We start from the raw sequence: 21060 nt of genomic DNA, 5'->3' as shown, positions 1-21060 counted from the left end.
ATACATGAATAATACATCAATGAATTGCATGAGCCTTGGTGATGAACTTTTATAAAAAACAGGACAATTCGAACTTATCATTAAGCCCCTTTGGCAAGAGACTTTGCATGAACCAAATCCAATATGCTTCACGCTGCAGCAGGAACTTAGTCATATCTCTATCAGGACGTAGTGTCACTTTCTCTAAAATGCCAAATCGCAATTGTGCAATAGAATGCTTTTTCTCAAGCCAGTGTGCTGCAAGAGGTGAGGTGGTGGTTTTAGTACGAATTCTACTCTTGTGTTCAGTCATTCGGACCCGAATTGACCTTTCCGTTTTGCCAACATAGAACATCTCGCATGGGCACTTGATGAAATATATAACATGGTGGCTGTTACAATTCGCATCAAAATTAAGGGTGATCTTTTTCCCTGTCCAGGGATGAGTTATGTACTTGCCAGTAACGGCATTGTTACAATGTGAGCAGTTCATACAAGTAGTCATACCTCTAAATGACATGGTGGGTTTGACAGAAGTCTGATTAAGCATTTCCTTTAAGTTGTTGGACCTTTTATAAGCAAATAATGGTTGCTCAGAAAAAAGATTACCAAAATCAGCTTCATTTTGGAGTAAGTCCCAACGTTGTAGGATACTTTTTTTGATGTAGTTGGAATTTCTAGAAAAAGTGGATACAAATACTTCCCGACTAGAGGAAACCGGTTTGTCCTGTTTAAGAAGAAGTGATTCACGACTCTTAGTCATTGCTCGACTTTCTGCATCATTCACCAATTTCAAAGGATAACCTCTAGCTAGAAATTTATCCTTAAATTCATGCATGGTCTGCACGCTTGACTCAGGGTCAGAGGAGATGCGTCTGATTCTTAATAGTTGAGAGACAGGCAAATGTCTTTTGAGAGACCAAGGATGAAAACTCTGATAATGCAATGCATTATTTCGATCAGTCTGTTTCTTATATACCGCTGTCTCAATGTGAGTTCCTGTCCTTGTCAGAGTAACATCAAGATATGCAATACTTAGAGGATCAACAGAATATGTGAATTGAATACGAGGATTGATTGTATTCAACTGATGGATGCATGATACTAGTACATGTTTAGACCCCTGCCATACAACCAAAATGTCATCTATATATCGACGATACATCAAAAGATTAGATGCCCACAATGGATTGGAGAGAATATGCTCCATTTCATATTTAAGCATAAAAATGTTGGCATAGCTGGGAGCCCCAGAAAAGCCCATCGATGTGCCATTGGCTTGAAGAAAAAAATTGCCCTTCCACTGAAAATAACTATGGAATAAACAAAAGTGTAGTAGTTCTAATAAAAACACTTTATTGGCTCTGATGGAGTCTTGCTTAAGTAAGGCCCATTCAACAGCTTCTATCCCCTCAACGTGGGGAATCGAAGTGTACAAAGACACAACATCGATAGTGCAGAAAAAGACTTCAGATGACGATGGCAATCTCATGTCTGCTATGATGTTCAATAGATGCGTGGTATCCTGTAGATAAGATGGACTAGACTGCACCATTGGTTGAAAAAAGGTATCTAAGTATCGTCCTAGTGAATCATGAATCGACCCACAACCGGAGACTATAGGTCTCAACGGGGGGTCAGTTACATTTTTGTGAATCTTTGGCAACATGTACAAGGAGGGTCTACGAGGAAATCTCGTAAACAAAAACTCTCTGGTCTTAGTGTTAATCCAGCCCATAGCCTCAGCATTCTGTAAAATTGAATTTAATAAGGACAAAAAGGAACTGGTAGGATCAGTAGTGAGCGGAATGTAGGTGTCTTGGTCAAGTAGCATTGTCTCAACTTTGGTTTCATAATGAGAACGATCCATCACAACAAGTGCCCCTCCCTTATCTGCTTTCGTAAAATGAAGAGTGGTATTACATCTTAGAGAGTTCAGAGCCATTTTTTCACCTTTTGTCAAGTTGAAAGACACTGTTTTTAAACATGGAATGTGTTTGAAGTCCTGTTTGACCAGATTCTCAAATAAATCAATCGTTTTATGTGAGAAAGGAGGTAGGAAGGAGCTTTTAGGTCTGAATTCTAGATTACCATCCTCTGCTGTAAGAGTAGGAGTAGTTTCAATTGTGGAAAAAAAGTATCGAAGGCGTAGCTTTCTGGTGAATTTAAAAAGATCGACCTGCGAATCAAGGGCCTTTCCTGTATATGATGGAACAAAGGAACAGCCTTTGTTAAGAACTGAAGTTTGTTTGGGAGTTAAAGATTTAGACGAAATGTTAACTACTAGTGTTTCTTCCTTCTTGAGGGTCCTGTTTTTGTCGAATCTGTGCCCTCTGCGGGTTTTGCAGAGGGAGTTACTGTTGGAGGTTGGTTTGACGCTGGGCTTATCTCCACCTGCCCCTACTCATGTTCAGTCACAAGACAGTGTACCAGCTGAAACTGGGCCGAGTACATCTAAGGTGTCTTTTTTGGAGATAAGCCCAGCGTCAAACCAACCTCCAACAGTAACTCCCTCTGCAAAACCCACAGAGGGCACAGATTCGACAAAAACAGGACCCTCAAGAAGGAAGAAACACTAGTAGTTAACATTTCGTCTAAATCTTTAACTCCCAAACAAACTTCAGTTCTTAACAAAGGCTGTTCCTTTGTTCCATCATATACAGGAAAGGCCCTTGATTCGCAGGTCGATCTTTTTAAATTCACCAGAAAGCTACGCCTTCGATACTTTTTTTCCACAATTGAAACTACTCCTACTCTTACAGCAGAGGATGGTAATCTAGAATTCAGACCTAAAAGCTCCTTCCTACCTCCTTTCTCACATAAAACGATTGATTTATTTGAGAATCTGGTCAAACAGGACTTCAAACACATTCCATGTTTAAAAACAGTGTCTTTCAACTTGACAAAAGGTGAAAAAATGGCTCTGAACTCTCTAAGATGTAATACCACTCTTCATTTTACGAAAGCAGATAAGGGAGGGGCACTTGTTGTGATGGATCGTTCTCATTATGAAACCAAAGTTGAGACAATGCTACTTGACCAAGACACCTACATTCCGCTCACTACTGATCCTACCAGTTCCTTTTTGTCCTTATTAAATTCAATTTTACAGAATGCTGAGGATATGGGCTGGATTAACACTAAGACCAGAGAGTTTTTGTTTACGAGATTTCCTCGTAGACCCTCCTTGTACATGTTGCCAAAGATTCACAAAAATGTAACTGACCCCCCGTTGAGATCTATAGTCTCCGGTTGTGGGTCGATTCATGATTCACTAGGACGATACTTAGATACCTTTTTTCAACCAATGGTGCAGTCTAGTCCATCTTATCTACAGGATACCACGCATCTATTGAACATCATAGCAGACATGAGATTGCCATCGTCATCTGAAGTCTTTTTCTGCACTATCGATGTTGTGTCTTTGTACACTTCGATTCCCCACGTTGAGGGGATAGAAGCTGTTGAATGGGCCTTACTTAAGCAAGACTCCATCAGAGCCAATAAAGTGTTTTTATTAGAACTACTACACTTTTGTTTATTCCATAGTTATTTTCAGTGGAAGGGCAATTTTTTTCTTCAAGCCAATGGCACATCGATGGGCTTTTCTGGGGCTCCCAGCTATGCCAACATTTTTATGCTTAAATATGAAACGGAGCATATTCTCTCCAATCCATTGTGGGCATCTAATCTTTTGATGTATCGTCGATATATAGATGACATTTTGGTTGTATGGCAGGGCTCTAAACATGTACTAGTATCATGCATCCATCAGTTGAATACAATCAATCCTCGTATTCAATTCACATATTCTGTTGATCCTCTAAGTATTGCATATCTTGATGTTACTCTGACAAGGACAGGAACTCACATTGAGACAGCGGTATATAAGAAACAGACTGATCGAAATAATGCATTGCATTATCAGAGTTTTCATCCTTGGTCTCTCAAAAGACATTTGCCTTTCTCTCAACTATTAAGAATCAGATGCATCTCCTCTGACCCTGAGTCAAGCGTGCAGACCATGCATGAATTTAAGGATAAATTTCTAGCTAGAGGTTATCCTTTGAAATTGGTGAATGATGCAGAAAGTCGAGCAATGACTAAGAGTCGTGAATCACTTCTTCTTAAACAGGACAAACCGGTTTCCTCTAGTCGGGAAGTATTTGTATCCACTTTTTCTAGAAATTCCAACTACATCAAAAAAAGTATCCTACAACGTTGGGACTTACTCCAAAATGAAGCTGATTTTGGTAATCTTTTTTCTGAGCAACCATTATTTGCTTATAAAAGGTCCAACAACTTAAAGGAAATGCTTAATCAGACTTCTGTCAAACCCACCATGTCATTTAGAGGTATGACTACTTGTATGAACTGCTCACATTGTAACAATGCCGTTACTGGCAAGTACATAACTCATCCCTGGACAGGGAAAAAGATCACCCTTAATTTTGATGCGAATTGTAACAGCCACCATGTTATATATTTCATCAAGTGCCCATGCGAGATGATCTATGTTGGCAAAACGGAAAGGTCAATTTGGGTCCGAATGACTGAACACAAGAGTAGAATTCGTACTAAAACCACCACCTCACCTCTTGCAGCACACTGGCTTGAGAAAAAGCATTCTATTGCACAATTGCGATTTGGCATTTTAGAGAAAGTGACACTACGTCCTGATAGAGATATGACTAAGTTCCTGCTGCAGCGCGAAGCATATTGGATTTGGTTCATGCAAAGTCTCTTGCCAAAGGGGCTTAATGATAAGTTCGAATTGTCCTGTTTTTTATAAAAGTTCATCACCAAGGCTCATGCAATTCATTGATGTATTATTCATGTATAATGCCTATAGTTTGTTGCATTTGTACCCCCATTTGATGTAAAGCATTATTGGTCGTGCACCAGTTGTTTCTCTTCTCTCCTTTTTCTTTTATTTGTTGCATTTCTGTTGTGTATTTCTTACTCGTATCACCATTGTGAATTTTATTTTATTTTATTTAGTTATTTTGTATTGAGCTATTCTTTCACCTAGTTAGTTTGGTGTTTATATTTTGGTTTTGTTTATATGGTGTAACTCTTTAAATATGGCGGCCGTGTGATACGGCATAGACATAGTGGAAAAGCTAGTCCTGTTTCCATTACCATACTCACATGAAAACACGCCGACGCGGGCGGCTTTTTCGAAGAGCCAGCGTTGTTGGTGATTTGGGGTGTAACACAGTTCGATTGGGTAAGCGTTAACGTCGTCTTCGCATTAGACTCGAAGCAGATTTGGATTCTTACTAGTATGCTGAAAATCGCGTTTTGCTATTTTTCAGAGTTTACACGTTGGCTGCACTAGAATACTTCCTGTTGGTTGACTATTTGGATTAATCTCACTTTTGTGAGAATTAGTGGTAAGCTTTGCTTCTTGGTTAATCATAAATTTATGTCAACGAGATGTTACGATGAGGTTTTTGGTGTAATTCACGCATCTTTTACAGTGGGACTCCAGGATTGCTATATAAATACTTAGCGTTGTGCTTCTGACACGCCATTTGTGGTTCACCCATCGTAGTTTTTCAGGTATGCATTGTTTTTGCGAAAAGAGGACAATTTTGATACAACGAATTGGTTTCTTGAGGTGTTGGTGTTGTATGTTGCTACACGGGTAATGGTTTGCGTAGTTATCAACAAGGCACTGTTTTGAGTACTAATTTTTTCTTTAATACACTCACACTTTTTAGGCATTTAACACCATGTTGTTTCGGTTTCTTTGGTGGTGGTACTTTACTTCTGTTGTTATGACCATAATGTTATCCCCTTGCGCTTTCCTTGTACAGCATAACTTTATTTAGTGTGATAATTTGTGATATCTTTAATTGACATATATATGGTTTGTTTCTAGAGATACCCCTGATGAAGGGCTATGTTTTAAGCCCGAAATGCATTGGGATTTGCCTTCCGAAATTGTGAATTCTTGCTGAGAAGAAGCATTTTTCTGTTAATCTTTTCTCGCTATCGAGTAAAAACCATATGGACACATGGATTCAGCTTCGACATTTATTTGTGCTTTAAAGTGTGGAGAATCAACCATGATGATGATATTAATGTAATATAATGGTGTCACTCTTGAATAATTGTTTCACTTGCCTAGATATTATTCGTTATAGTCACGTCATTTATTTATGTCTAAATATGAATATGCCCCACCTGGGCACTGACTAGTGCACTTGTTTTTCTAAACATTTGTTTAGATTTTCTCTTGACATTGTTGTATACAGATGGCTGGCAGTGCCATCTTTCAGGTGCACACTAAAATTGTTTGAAATCTGATTACTTTTGAGTACATAGTAACATTACAGCTTTAGTTTGAGAATATTGAGTGCATACTTAGCTGCTTTTGTCTCTAACTTTCTAAAAGTGGCATTTTAAGAATAGTAATTTAAAATCCATCTTTACAATTAAAATTGATTTTAAATTACAATTCAGATGAGTGGAAAAAAGTATTTCTCTACCTTCTCCCAAATTGAAGTTATCACTTATTAAGTGTAATAAGGTAACCAAATGTTAGTCTATGGGAGAGATAGCTGTGCTACAGTGAAAAATACTTTAGGAGCTGTTCACTCTCAGGACATTGTAAAACTAAAGTACACATGTTGTATGTTTTAAATACCATGCATCCTTCCCTATATTTTTCCAGGTCAAAATGGCACTTTAAAACTCCACTACAGCCCAAATGAAGGAAAGGGGCCCATTGAAGGAAAGGGGATTTCTCAGATATACAAATCTCTCACACTTAACTCCTTAAACCTGTTCACACCCGTAAGATCCCGATGGGAACAATGGGTGGCCCCTTTGGACTCCAGAGACGCCTGCATGCCCAATACTCAGATTCTATCAACTAAGCTTTCTACCAGTGTGGCTCTGGCATGCTGGTATGCTGGCCTCGCCAACGTGTTGCCGATGCTCAGAACTGCAAGCTCATTTCTGTCACCTAGTATGGGAGTGTCCCTAGATTGCCCATTACTGGCAAACAATCTTCACCACACTATCCAGAGAGATTGGAAGACCACCCCACTTTAATGGCACTGCTGGGAGTACCAGACTGGATCAGCGACACAGTTGGGTACAGAACCCTGGTGGCGATCGGGTCTGCACTAGCCAAAAGAGACATGCCAGATTCTGGAGGGTGGCTTCCCTTACCCCACTAGCTCCTTGCAAGAGGACATGGACTTGAGCGCCATGCAGGAAAAAACCATCTACATATCCTGGAGCTGCCCCAGGAAACATGAAAAGATATGGGGGTATAACATATTGTGGGATGTTTTAAAATGTATTTAGCCATCAATGTTTGTACTGTACAACTCCAAGATCAATATTACATAAAAGTATGTGGTTGTGTAACACTGTGGTTATTTACTCAAAATAATAAAATTCAGTTTATGAAAAAAAACCTGCACTAGAGGATGCAGCAGGCCTGAGAAATGTTTTACATTGCTACTTTAGTGGGTAGTACAATTAGTGCTGCAACCCATTTATAGAATTTAGGTTACAGGTCCTGGGCACTTGTAGTACCATTTACTATTGACATGTAAGTAATTTAAATGTGCCAGTTATATGTATACAAAGTTTACCATGTTTAATGGAGAGAATAAAAGCACTCAACCACTGGTTATCAGAGGTAAAGTGCACAGAGTCCTAAGGCCAACAAAACAGGTTCAGCAATAACAGGGTAGTAAAGGTTTACCTCATTTTTTGTCTGGTCTGTGCCTATAGTTTACCTCCTTTTTGACTAGTCTGCTCTTGTTGCTCCAAGGTTTGCCATAGCGCAAGCACAGCAGTGCGTCCTATGTCTAACATGGCTCTGGAAATGCATCTGTAGTCTGATCAGAGCCATCCAAGAATCCAGACCTGATCAATCTTCTGCTCCATCTTCCTGGAATAGGTAAAATGAGTAAGGTTTCAAAGCTTAGAAACTGACAAAATGTTGGTATGAAATTCTGTGGGTAAATAAAGTTATTATTAACCCAAAATATTTCGCGTCACATATAGTGAATGAAATAAATGCTGACTACTGATAGTGTTGCACTCTTGGACATTTAACTTTCAAATTAAGATGTAAGCATCAGCTCCTGAGTTTATTTGCAATAATTGGCATATGTTTTTCACAGGTTTAACCTGATGAGCTTTGCAGAATATGCAGATGCTTGGCAAGACTGTCTAGTGGAAGCTACAGATGAAGCCTGCCATGATGCCGTTCAGTGGGTATCAAAGGTCAAAGCCCATGGACATGCCAGTGTCCTTGAGGCTTTGCAGGTTCGTTTTTACCTTAAAAGTATCTTTGTTTACTGAAATCATCACAGCATTGCCAACATCACCAATTCTGCCACTATCAGTAACACTCCTACTACCACTATCCTCACCACTAGCACTTCTACCACCGCCACCATCACCCCCAACAGCACTACTTATACTAAAACTATCACCCATACTGCTGCCCCCTCTATTACCTCTGCTACCACCATCACCACCTCCGTTATTGCAAGCACTACCACCATGTTCTCATGTGTTTGTGTAACAGCATTACCATAAGCACACTCACCATTTCCAGCATCACCATTAACAATCCTTACTGTTCACACCCAAACCATTACCACCACCACCATTACCATCATTACCGTTACCACTGTCAAGACCACTGTTACTATTATCACAATTACTAGAATCTCTATCTCCACCATTACCACCATTACCACCACCATTATTACCATTATCAACCACCTCTGTTCCTGCTACCACCAACTCCATTCCCACCACCGTCACTATTGACATTATTAGCCCCACAATCACAACCTCCACTGCCACCACCATCCCCACTACCATTGCCATTGTCACCACTATGCACACAAGTACCACTATTGCCAACAACATTACCACCACCAATACCACCACCATTACCCTATTATTACACCACTATCAACATCACCATCAATACCACAACTGCAACCAACACCACTGCTATAGTATTCTCATCAGTATCACAACCATCACTGCCACTACCAATACCACTACAACTATTAACATTACCACTGAAAGTACCACTACTATCACCACTACTGCTGCTACCTGTATCACCACTACTACCACCATCACCACTACAACTATTACCACCATCACCACTACATTACCGCCAACACTACTATCACTGTCATCATTTTTTGATGTGCTTGTGTGAGAGCATTACCATAATCAGCACCAACAGCATTACCAGCACCGCCACCATTACTGCCATAACCACCACCACCATAATTACATTACCACCACCATTATCCCACCATCATTACCATCTTCACCATTACCGTTGCCACAAACTCCATTCTAACCCCTGCTACCACCATCCTCACCACTATCTCCACCTGAAACATCACTAGCAACAGCACTACAACTACTACTTCTATCACCACTACTACTGCCACCACCAACACTGTTATTACAAACACTACCATCATGTTCTCATGTGTTTGTGTAAGAGCATTACCATTACCACCACCATCATTACCATTATCAGCAACTCTGTTCTTGCTACCACCAACTCCATTACCACCACCACTATGACCATCCGTGACACAGCAGCAACGATCACCAATGCCACCATTATCACCACAACCATTGCCACTAACACCACTATGACAACCATGGCTACCACAACTACCATCATCACCACCACCAATGCCGCCAGCATTACCACCACCAATACCACAATTTTTGCCTTAATAATACTACTACTATCCCCAATACCGCCACTGCCACCAATCAATCAATCATAGCATTTGTAGAGCGCACTACATACCCGTGAGGGTCTGAAGGCGCTGGGGGGGGTGGTCGGGTGCTGCTACTGTTGGAAGAGCCAGGTCTTGAGGAGTCTCCTGAAGGATAGAAGGTCTTCGGTCTGCCGTAGGCGGATGGGGAGGGTGTTCCATGTCTTGGCGGCGAGGTGGGAGAATGATCTGCCACCAGCGGTCACTCTTCGGATGCGGGGGATGGTGCGAGGGCATGGTCTGCGGAGCTGTCGGGCGGGGGCGTAGAGGCTGAGTCGGCTGTTGAGGTACGCTGGTCCGGTGTCGTGGAGTGCCTTGTGTGCGTGGGTGAGGAGCTTGAAGCTTGTTGATGGGAAGCCAGTGCAGGTCTTTCAGGTGGGGTGTGATGTCCAGGAGCGGGCGAGCGGAGGCGTTCTGGATGCGTTGGAGTTGTTTCAGGAGTTTTGCCGGGGCTCCTGCGTAGTGTGAGTTGCCGTAGTCCAGTCTGCTGCTGACGAGGGCCTGGGTGACCGTCCTTCTAGCTTTGTTGGGGATCCACTTGAAGATCCTGCGAAGCATGCGGAGGGTGTTGAAGCAGGAGGAGGAGGAGATGGCGTTGATCTGCTTTGTCATGGAGAGTGTGGAGTCGAGGATGACCCCTAGGTTTCGTGCATGGTTGGAGGGTGTAGGGGGTGCTCCTAGTGCCGTCGGCCACCAGGAGTCGTCCCAGGCCGAGGGGGTGGAGCCGATGATGAGGGCCTCCGTCTTGTCCGAGTTTAGCTTCAGTCGGCTGTTCCTCATCCAGTCGGCTTTCATTCCTTCGTGGAGGTTGGTGTTTGGCGGTGTGGGGGTCCTTGGTGAGAGAGAGGATGAGCTGGGTGTCGTCGGCGTAGGAGATGATGTTTAGGTCGTGCAGTCGGGCGACGTGGGCGAGTGGTGCCATGTAGACATTGAAAAACGTCGGGCTGAGAGATGAGCCTTGGGGTACGCCGCAGATGATCTCGGTGGCTTTGGAGCGGAAGGGGGGCAGGCGGACGCTCTGGGTTCTTCCGGAGATGAAGGAGGTGGCCCAGTCCGGGGCCTTCTCTTGGATTCCGGCATCGTGGAGGCGTGCTCTTAGTGTGCGGTGGCAGACTGTGTCGAAGGCGGCTGACAGGTCCAGGAGGATCAGGGCCGCGGTTTCTCCGTTGTCTAGCATGATCCTGATGTCGGTGGCGGCGATGAGGGCAGTTTCGGTGCTGTGGTTGCTGCCGAACCCTGACTGGGATGGGTCCAGGATGTTGTTCTCTTCGAGGAAGCCGGTCAGTTGTTTGTTGACGGCCTTTTCGATGACCTTCGCCGCGAACGGGAGCAGGGAGATGGGTCGGAAGTTCTTCAGGTCCTTGGGGTCTGCCTTGGGTTTCTTTAGTAAGGCGTTGATCTCTGCATGCTTCCAGCTCTCCGGGAAGGTCGCTGTCTCGAAGGAGATGTTGATGGTTTTCCGAAGGTGGGGTACGATAGTCCTACTGGCTTTGTTGAAAATGTGGTGTGGGTAGGGGTCATCACTATCACAACCATCAATATTACTATCAACACAATTACTATTACCACCGGCAACATTTCCACTGAAACTACTGCTACTACTATCACTCTACTGCACCTACCTGTATCACTACTGCTACCACCATCACCACCACAACTAGTACTGCTATCACCACTACACTACTACCAACACTACTACCACCAACCATGCCATTTTGTGATGTGTTTCTGCAAGAGCATTACCAGCATCCCCATTACCAGCACCACCACCATTATTACCATTGCCAATACCTACCATTGCCAATACCACTACCACCCTAATTACATTACTTCTACCATCATCACTGCTGAAATTGCCACAACCACCAATATAAACACCACCATTACCATTTTCTCCATTAACATTACCGCAACCATCAATACCATTACCACCAACTCCATTCTCACAACTATCCTCAACATTACTGTGAGAAGTTGGCCTGATATGTAGTGCTCACTATTCTAGGGATCACTGTGTATCATTCCAAACGACCCTTATTGATGATTGGTTGTAAGTCAACCTTTTAGACCAGCTATCCTAGTAGCGTGGATACGAGCAGTCTTTAGGCTAAACTCTAGAGGGCGTGTTAAGCCAGCTGTTTACCATCACATATACCCCTTGAACACCAAGTGAAAGGACACCACACAAGTTGTTATGAAAATAAAAGGATATTTATTTATAACAAGACTACCCTGGCTCTTTATGAGTCAGGGAGCTAAGCACACTACAAAACTCTTAGGAAAATACTTCAGTTGCACAATTTACACAAATGCCCGAGGGGCACGAGAAACCATCTACACTAACAGTGGAATGCGAATGGTTAGAGTCTGGAGATACTGATTCCGGAGTGATCCGATCAGTGGGACTAAACGAAAAAGGAACTGGACACTTGTAGAGCGAACCTGCGATGGAGCACCGAGATGCTCGAGTTACCTAGCCCGGAGGCTGCGGCTGCGTGAAGTTCGTCAAGATGTCGGGAGTCCTCGTGTAGTCTCCGGAGCCTGAAAGAAGAAGTTGCTGGCAGGCGACCAGTGACGATGTTCAGAGCGATCCAAGCCTGGATCGGTGGTGAAGGAAAACCTGAAAGCAGAGGGGACTCAGTTCTCAACCGCTAGCCAGCGATCGTGTGGGTACCAGGAGGGTACCGGCTGAAGTCACCTCGACCAGGTGAGTGGGTGACGTCGGACTCGGCTGTTCCTCGGACCAGGAGGCGCGGCGGCGACCAGGATGGAGGGCGAGCTGTCCCACGAAGGTGTCTGCTGTCGATGATGCTGGGCCCAGGAAGGGGCAGCGGATCTTGGCAGTGGCCACCCAAGCGGGGGAGTCAAGATGGCGTCGGGAGTGGACCAGGAGGGTCCGTGGTACTCCTCTGTTGAAGGGGAGCAAGAGCCAGTCTGGAGCAACCAGACTAGTGATGAAACAATCGTGGTGCGTCGTGAAGAGGGCCACAAGCCGGTCGGCAAGTGGTCGAACAACGCGGTGAACAACAAGGAGCGGAAGGGCCCCCACGCAGATCTCGGGGATGCTGGGGAGGCAGACTTCGATGCTGGAGCTGCTCAGGGTTAGGGCTTCTCAAACCCTAGGTGCACTCACTCGAGGGTCCCTCGGTGGGCGTGCTAGATAAGCGTCGTGCAGGTTCTGAAGATGGCCGGTCCCGCAGGTCTCGTCACACCTACGACTCTCAGCTGAGCTGATGAGGGAGGTAAAAGGTCAGAGATGGCAGGGAACTCGGGTCTCGTCGAGCTGGGCAGTCTTGATCCGTAGGAGAGACTTACAGCAAACCGCAAGCGCTTAGATGGTGCCTGCTGGTGCAGGGTGGCTACTCCTTAGCCACAAGGGAGAGTCTTCAGAAATAGTCAAGAGTTCCTTTCGTGGAAAGTAGTTCGTGATTCGGAGTTATCCGATTATCTGATTATCCAATTTGGGAAGGGGACTCGCTCCTACCTTTATTCTAAGAAAAGGGGCTGGCCCGTGACTAGGTTCTACCTATGGGTGGAGCCAGGAGGGGGGTGGTTACACCCCTAACCTTTGTCCGGCTTCGCGCCAGCTCAGGGGCTGGTGTGCCCCCGAAACTGGTTTGAGCCGGGCTATGCACAGTGAGCACCGGGGTGCCACTTGCAATCACCTTCCTTTCAGCCCTGCCTACCTGGGATACACAAACCCTGTCTGGGACGGTGCTAACACCGCCCTCGACAGGAAACCCTTTGTCCAAGCTCCCCTTGCTGGAAGGTCCCCCAGCAGCAGGAGGTCAGACTTGTGTCTGGTGGCAGCATCCATTTTGTGATGCTGAGGCTTGAGTCAACTTTAACCGGGGTTCAAGGTTACTTCCATGTCGTGTCCCTCTAAAAGGGGGGAATGCTAACCCCGTCACCAGGACTGGTGAGGGGTTCGTATTCCCATTCGTATGACACCTTACTCGACATGTATAGGTGATGCGATGCCAAAGTTAGCAAATAACCGCAAGGATTATAATGCATTAAAAGTAGTTGGCCCGCGTCACCATGGAACGGCTATTAGGACTTGGTTCCGCAAGCCGTCGACGGGCTCAGCTCGCGCCAGAGCACCGTCCCACATGATTCCCTGCACTCTGCCTTCAGGATCGATAAGGCCTGCTATAGGAGTGACTGATAGGAACCCATGTGTCCATTTTAGGGTTTAGGTGTAGGAATACTACACCTACAGCAACGGGTGATTACACCACGTGGCCCCAGCTGTCGTGCAGCCAGTTGTGTCAGATTTGGGCGGCCATTCCAGGGGCGGCATAATACATGCTTCAGCCCCTGGTAGGCCCTGGGTACACCGATGCCCTGGATACCTGTGGTATGCTGAGACAGGGACTGACAAGGTGGCCCAGTTCCAATTAGTGGATGCACCTAACGTACATGTGTGTTAATTTCGAGAGAGAACAGCTAGGCTGTGGGTCTGATTGGCAGGCCCACAGCCGGAGAAAGTCGTAAACCAATGAAGCAAAAGCAAAAAAATCTGGGTGATCATAGGATTGCAGACCCTACTCTCCTACATGACCCCCCCCCAAACTTCGGGACAATAAGCTAACCTTGACCAGGTGAGTCTTCTTGCTCTAAGTGGAAATACCTGGAGAGCCCATCTGCATTGCCATGATCAGTGCCAGGTCTATGCTCCACTGTGAAGTCCATCCCCTGTAGGGAAATGGACCACCTAAGTAGTTTGGGGTTTTCACCCTTCATTTGATTTAGCCACAAGAGGGGCTTATGGTCGGTCTGAATCTTGAAGTGAGTGCCAAACAAGTATGGCCTCAACTTCTTCAGGGCCCAAACCACAGCAAAGGCCTCCCTCTCGATAGCTGACCAATTCTTCTCTCTGGGGGTCAGCCTTCTGCTAATAAAAGCTATGGGCTGGTCATGACCATCAAAATTCAGTTGCGATAGAACAGCTCCCACACCCAGCTCCGAAGCGTCTGTTTGGACAATGAATGGTTTGGAGTAGTCTGGACTCTTTAGGATAGGTGCTGTGCACATGGCCTGCTTTAGGTCATCGAATGCCTTCTGACAGCTTGCTGTCCACTGAACTTTTTTTGGCATCTTTTTACTTGTCAGGTCGTTTAGCGGGGTCACAATGGATCCATAATTTCTGACAAATTTCCGGTAATAACCAGTCAGGCCCAAGAAAGCTCGAACCTGAGTCTGGGTGGTTGGAGGAGCCCAGTCCTGGATGGCCTGTATTTTGCTCTCCAATGGTTGAACCTGGCCTCCACCTACAAGGTGGCCCAGGTATACAACCTGTGTCTGCCCTATCTGGCACTTGGTGGCCTTGATAGTGAGGCCTGCCTTCTGCAGGGCCTCTAACACTTTCCTCAGGTGGACCAGGTGATCCTCCCAGGTGGAGCTAAAGACAGCGATATCGTCCAGATACGCCGCACAGAAGTCGTCCAACCCAGTGAGAACGCGATTCACCAGCCTTTGGAAGGTGGCAGGTGCATTTTTCAAACCAAAGGGCATTACCACGAACTGATAATGCCCACCCGGGGTAGAAAATGCTGTTTTGGGCTTGGCCTCCTCAGCTAACCTGATTTGCCAATACCCAGCTGTCAGGTCAAACGTACTTAAGTAGTTGGCCGAGGCCAACCGGTCGATAAGTTCGTCTGCTCTTGGTATCGGGTGGGCGTCGGTCTTAGTGACCGCATTGAGACCTCTGTAGTCCACGCAAAACCTCATCTCTTTCTTACCGCCCTGGGTGTGAGGTTTCGGCACGAGCACTACGGGACTAGCCCAGGGGCTATCCGAGGGTTCAATGACTCCCAGCTCCAACATTTTCTGCACCTCTGTCTTGATGCAGTCTCTGACATGATCAGGTTGCCGATAGATTTTACTCTTTACGGGTAGACTGTCCCCAGTGTCGACCTCGTGGGTACACCACTTGGTCTGACTGGGTGTCAGAGAGAACATATGTCGAAAGGATTGAAGAACCTGTTTACAATCCTCTTGTTGATGTCCAGAGAGGCTGCCACAAAAGACAACACCATCTACTGATCCATCGTCAGGGTTCTGAGAGAGCAGGTCTGGGAGAGGGTCACTCTCCTCCTCCTGTCCCTCATCTGTGGCCATGAGCAAGCCCATGCCCTCCCTGTCGACATATGCCTTGAGCCTGTTTACGTGGAGCACCCTGTGGGGGCTCCGGGGAGTTCCCAGGTCTACCAGGTAGGTGACCTCTCCCTTTTGCTCAATGATCGTGTGGGGCCCAGACCATTTGTCTTTGAGTGCTGCTGGGGCCACTGGCTCCAGCACCCACACCTTCTGTCCAGGCTGGTACACAGTCAGGACAGCCTTTTGGTCGTGCCAAGCTTTCTGTAATTCTTGGCTCGCCTCAAGGTTTTTAGACGCCTTTTCCATGTACTCCGCCATCCGCGAGCGGAGACCGAGCACATAGTCCACAATGTTTGATGCCGGCTTTCTGAGAGGTCTCTCCCATCCTTCCTTTACCAAACAAAGGGGTCCCCTTACAGGATGTCCGAACAGAAGCTCAAAAGGGCTGTAGCCAACCCCCTTCTGCGGGACCTCTCTGTAGGCGAACAAGAGGCAGGGTATCAGGACATCCCATCTCCGCCGAAGCTTTTCAGGTAGTCCGTGAATCATCCCTTTTAGGGTCCGGTTGAATCTCTCAACCAGCCCATTGCATTGTGGGTGATAGGGTGTGGTGAACTTGTAGTTGACACCACATTCCTTCCACATAGCAGTCAGATATCCCGACATGAAGTTTGCACCTCTGTCTGAGACGACCTCCTTAGGGAAGCCCACTCTGGAGAACACTCCAAGCAGGGCCCGTGCCACCACAGGTGCTGTAGTGGTCCTAAGGGGAATAGCTTCAGGATACCTGGTGGCGTGGTCCACCACCACCAGTATGAACTTGTGCCCTGATGCTGTCGGGGGTTCCATTGGTCCGACAATGTCGATCCCCACCCGTTCAAAGGGTACCCCCACCACCGGTAGTGGTATGAGGGGGGCCTTTGTCGTGCCACCTGACTTACCACTGGCTTGGCAAGTGACACAGGAGCGGCAAAACTCCTTCGTATCTTCGGACATGTGGGGCCAGTGAAAGTGTGGAACAATTCTGTCCCAAGTCTTATTCTGGCCTAAGTGACCTGCAAGGGGAATCTCGTGGGCCAAGGTGAGAAGGAAACCTCTCAGAGACAAGGGGATGACCAGCCTTCTGGTCGCACCAGGTTTGGGGTCTCTTGCCTCAGAGTACAGGAGTCCATCGTCCCAGTACACTTTGTGGGTACCTGTGGCGTTCCCTGCAGCCTCAGCAGCGGCCTGCTGTCTGAGGGGTTCAAGTGAGGGGCAGTCTAACTGTGCCTTCCCCAGGTCTTCCCTGGAGGGTCCCCCTGAGCCCAGAAACTCAACCTGACCAGGTTCAAGCTCTTGCGGCTCAGTTTCCCTCAGTTCTTTAAGGTCAGCCTCCTCGGAGACTTGATCCACGACCTGGGGCAAGGGGGAAGGCGAAGCCTTACCCTTACTGCTCCTTTTCTTGGAAGGTGTCTGGTCCGTTCTTCCAGGATCCAGCCCCTGTTCAGTGGGGCATCTTTTGGCCTGTGACCTGGTCACAGCAAGGACATGTGCTGGCAAACCTAACATTTCCATGTGAGTCCTCTGCTCCACTTCTGACCATTGTGACGTTTCCAAATCATTGCCCAACAGACATTCTACGGGGAGGTCTGAACTAACCACAACCTTTTTCGGGCCACTTACCCCTCCCCAGGAGAAATCAACAACTGCCATACTGTGATTGGTAGTGACGTTGCTGGCATTGGTCACTAGGTAACTGGTACCTAGCATGATCTGTCCAGGGTCCACAAAGTTAGGCGTCACCATGGTGACACTGGCACACGTGTCCCTGTAGGCCTGAGCCATTCTTCCATTTATCAAAGGTGTCTGCCTGTATTTGCCCAAAGTATTGGGACTGGCATCAGGGGACATATCCATATCCCCTGTACAGACAAGGACGGCCTGAGTGAGCGTGCCGACTAAGTCGTCACTCCCCTCGGTTCCCAAGGTTAACCCAACTAATGCCTTGGGAGGCGCACTACCACTGCTGACTGTACTAGGGGGCGCAGGTGCCTTAGGGGCTGCAGTGGTAGGAGTTTGCCCTCCTTTCTTGGTGCACTCACTAAACCAGTGAGTCTTACTTTTACAGTATTGGCACCACCTTTTTGACTGGCCTTCTTGAGTCTTCTTCTTCTGTGAAGCCTGACCCCCACCCTCTTTGGTTTGTTGGGGACCTGTCGAAGACTTCTGGTCATTTTGTTCGTTCTTGTTACCCTTTTGGTCTGCTTTCTTCTGACCACCCTGGTTCTGATTCTGGTTCTGCTTGACCCTTGTTCTGACCCATCTGTCCGCCTTCTTTCCCAATTCTTGGGGAGAGGTCAGATCCGAGTCGACAAGGTGCTGATGCAACAATTGGTTCTGACAGTTGTTTAAAATCTGTTCTCGCATGATAAGATTGTACAATCCTGTGTAATCAGTAACCTTGCTACCCAGCAACCAGCCTTCCAAAGCCTTAGTGGCACAATCGACAAAGTCAGCCCAATCCTGAGACTGAATTTTCTGGGTGTCCCGGAACAGCACCCGGTACTGCTCCGTGGTTAAGCCGAACCCATCAATCAGTGTGTTCTTCAGGACTTGGTAGTTGTTAGCATCCTCAGCTCTTGTAGTGAGGAGCTTGTCCCTTCCTTTACCTTCAAAGGAAAGCCACAGTATAGCTGCCCACTGACTTGGGGGGACGCACTGGACAGTGCAGGCCCTCTCCAAGGCAGTTATCCACTTGTGGATGTCGTCCCCTTGTTTAAAGGGGGGCACGATTTTACTCAGGTGTCTAGTGTCTATACCCCTGTCTTTCTCTCTATTGAGAATGCTGCCACCAGTGGGATCTAACCCACTTAATTTCTGCTCTCGGGCTAAGGCAAGTCTTTCTTTGGCGAGGGCAAGTTCTTCCCGCTCGATCCTCAGATTGACCTCCCGCATCTTCGCTTCATGCTCCCTCCTCTGAGGGGAAGTCATTCCTCTCTGAGAAGGTGTCTGAGAGACATGTGTATGAACCGATCTGCCAGAGCCTCTGGAGAGAGACCTAGCTCGTCCGTTCCCAAGGTTAAGCCTGCTTGAGCGTGGGCCCGGGGCTCCCCCAGTTCCATTCTCATGCCTGCTTAAGTTGGTCCTTGTAAGCCTGCCGACTACTACTGGACCTTTGTCTGCCTCGTCTCCCGATAACTCGTCCTCGTCCTCCTCCTCTGTGTGGAGGTCGAGGTCTGGGTCACCGAGGGTTCCCTCTAAGGGAGGCATGTTCCCATCTGCACTGGGGGGACCTGGGTTAGAGGACCTCCTAGCATCGTACGCCTCTAAGAGACCTATCAGTATTGCGATGGTAGGGTTAGAACCCTGGTTTAGCTTCCTGGAGGCACACAGTTGTCGCATCTCCTTGAAGCTAAGAGTTGCATATCGTGACACGACCTGTGGAGGGTCACTGACCACTAAGGGAGTCCCTGCAGACTCTCCGTGGACCGACATGCTTTTCTAGTGAGGTGTAAGTGTTGCACCTACCTACACTATGGGTTTACCTACTGATCCCTTGCTAAGAGTTGTAGTCAGGGTGTGCTAAGCCCTGTTACACTACAACAGCCGGTTCAGTAGAACTCGGAGTATTCTAAGTTAAGTTATATGTACCTGGGTACTTATGTGATCTTTCACTGCGATATTCTTAGGATACGTGTGTGGTAAAACAACAGCAAGCTCAAATCCCAACCGCTGCTCACCAATGTGAGAAGTTGGCCTGATATGTAGTGCTCACTATTCTAGGGATCACTGTGTATCATTCCAAACGACCCTTATTGATGATTGGTTGTAAGTCAACCTTTTAGACCAGCTATCCTAGTAGCGTGGATACGAGCAGTCTTTAGGCTAAACTCTAGAGGGCGTGTTAAGCCAGCTGTTTACCATCACATATACCCCTTGAACACCAAGTGAAAGGACACCACACAAGTTGTTATGAAAATAAAAGGATATTTATTTATAACAAGACTACCCTGGCTCTTTATGAGTCAGGGAGCTAAGCACACTACAAAACTCTTAGGAAAATACTTCAGTTGCACAATTTACACAAATGCCCGAGGGGCACGAGAAACCATCTACACTAACAGTGGAATGCGAATGGTTAGAGTCTGGAGATACTGATTCCGGAGTGATCCGATCAGTGGGACTAAACGAAAAAGGAACTGGACACTTGTAGAGCGAACCTGCGATGGAGCACCGAGATGCTCGAGTTACCTAGCCCGGAGGCTGCGGCTGCGTGAAGTTCGTCAAGATGTCGGGAGTCCTCGTGTAGTCTCCGGAGCCTGAAAGAAGAAGTTGCTGGCAGGCGACCAGTGACGATGTTCAGAGCGATCCAAGCCTGGATCGGTGGTGAAGGAAAACCTGAAAGCAGAGGGGACTCAGTTCTCAACCGCTAGCCAGCGATCGTGTGGGTACCAGGAGGGTACCGGCTGAAGTCACCTCGACCAGGTGAGTGGGTGACGTCGGACTCGGCTGTTCCTCGGACCAGGAGGCGCGGCGGCGACCAGGATGGAGGGCGAGCTGTCCCACGAAGGTGTCTGCTGTCGATGATGCTGGGCCCAGGAAGGGGCAGCGGATCTTGGCAGTGGCCACCCAAGCGGGGGAGTCAAGATGGCGTCGGGAGTGGACCAGGAGGGTCCGTGGTACTCCTCTGTTGAAGGGGAGCAAGAGCCAGTCTGGAGCAACCAGACTAGTGATGAAACAATCGTGGTGCGTCGTGAAGAGGGCCACAAGCCGGTCGGCAAGTGGTCGAACAACGCGGTGAACAACAAGGAGCGGAAGGGCCCCCACGCAGATCTCGGGGATGCTGGGGAGGCAGACTTCGATGCTGGAGCTGCTCAGGGTTAGGGCTTCTCAAACCCTAGGTGCACTCACTCGAGGGTCCCTCGGTGGGCGTGCTAGATAAGCGTCGTGCAGGTTCTGAAGATGGCCGGTCCCGCAGGTCTCGTCACACCTACGACTCTCAGCTGAGCTGATGAGGGAGGTAAAAGGTCAGAGATGGCAGGGAACTCGGGTCTCGTCGAGCTGGGCAGTCTTGATCCGTAGGAGAGACTTACAGCAAACCGCAAGCGCTTAGATGGTGCCTGCTGGTGCAGGGTGGCTACTCCTTAGCCACAAGGGAGAGTCTTCAGAAATAGTCAAGAGTTCCTTTCGTGGAAAGTAG

The 21060-nt window shown here is 47.2% G+C and overlaps 1 protein-coding gene across 2 annotated transcripts in view; it reads left to right on the top strand.

Annotated features, from left to right (window-relative positions):
* VWA3A (von Willebrand factor A domain containing 3A) overlaps positions 1 to 21060 on the top strand; it is a 598738-nt gene that overhangs the window by 474161 nt on the left and 103517 nt on the right. For both annotated transcript variants that reach the window (XM_085629052.1, XM_085629053.1), the window contains one exon: positions 8133 to 8277. In XM_085629052.1, coding sequence (XP_085485178.1) covers positions 8133 to 8277 — 145 coding nt within the window. The remainder of the gene's footprint in view (positions 1 to 8132; positions 8278 to 21060) is intronic.

The sequence above is a fragment of the Triturus cristatus genome, chromosome 10 (genome assembly GCF_964204655.1).
Source record: "Triturus cristatus chromosome 10, aTriCri1.1, whole genome shotgun sequence".
NCBI lineage: Eukaryota > Metazoa > Chordata > Amphibia > Caudata > Salamandridae > Triturus > Triturus cristatus.
The sequence above is the reverse complement of the archived record's forward strand: the minus strand, read 5'-3'. Positions and strand labels throughout refer to the sequence as shown.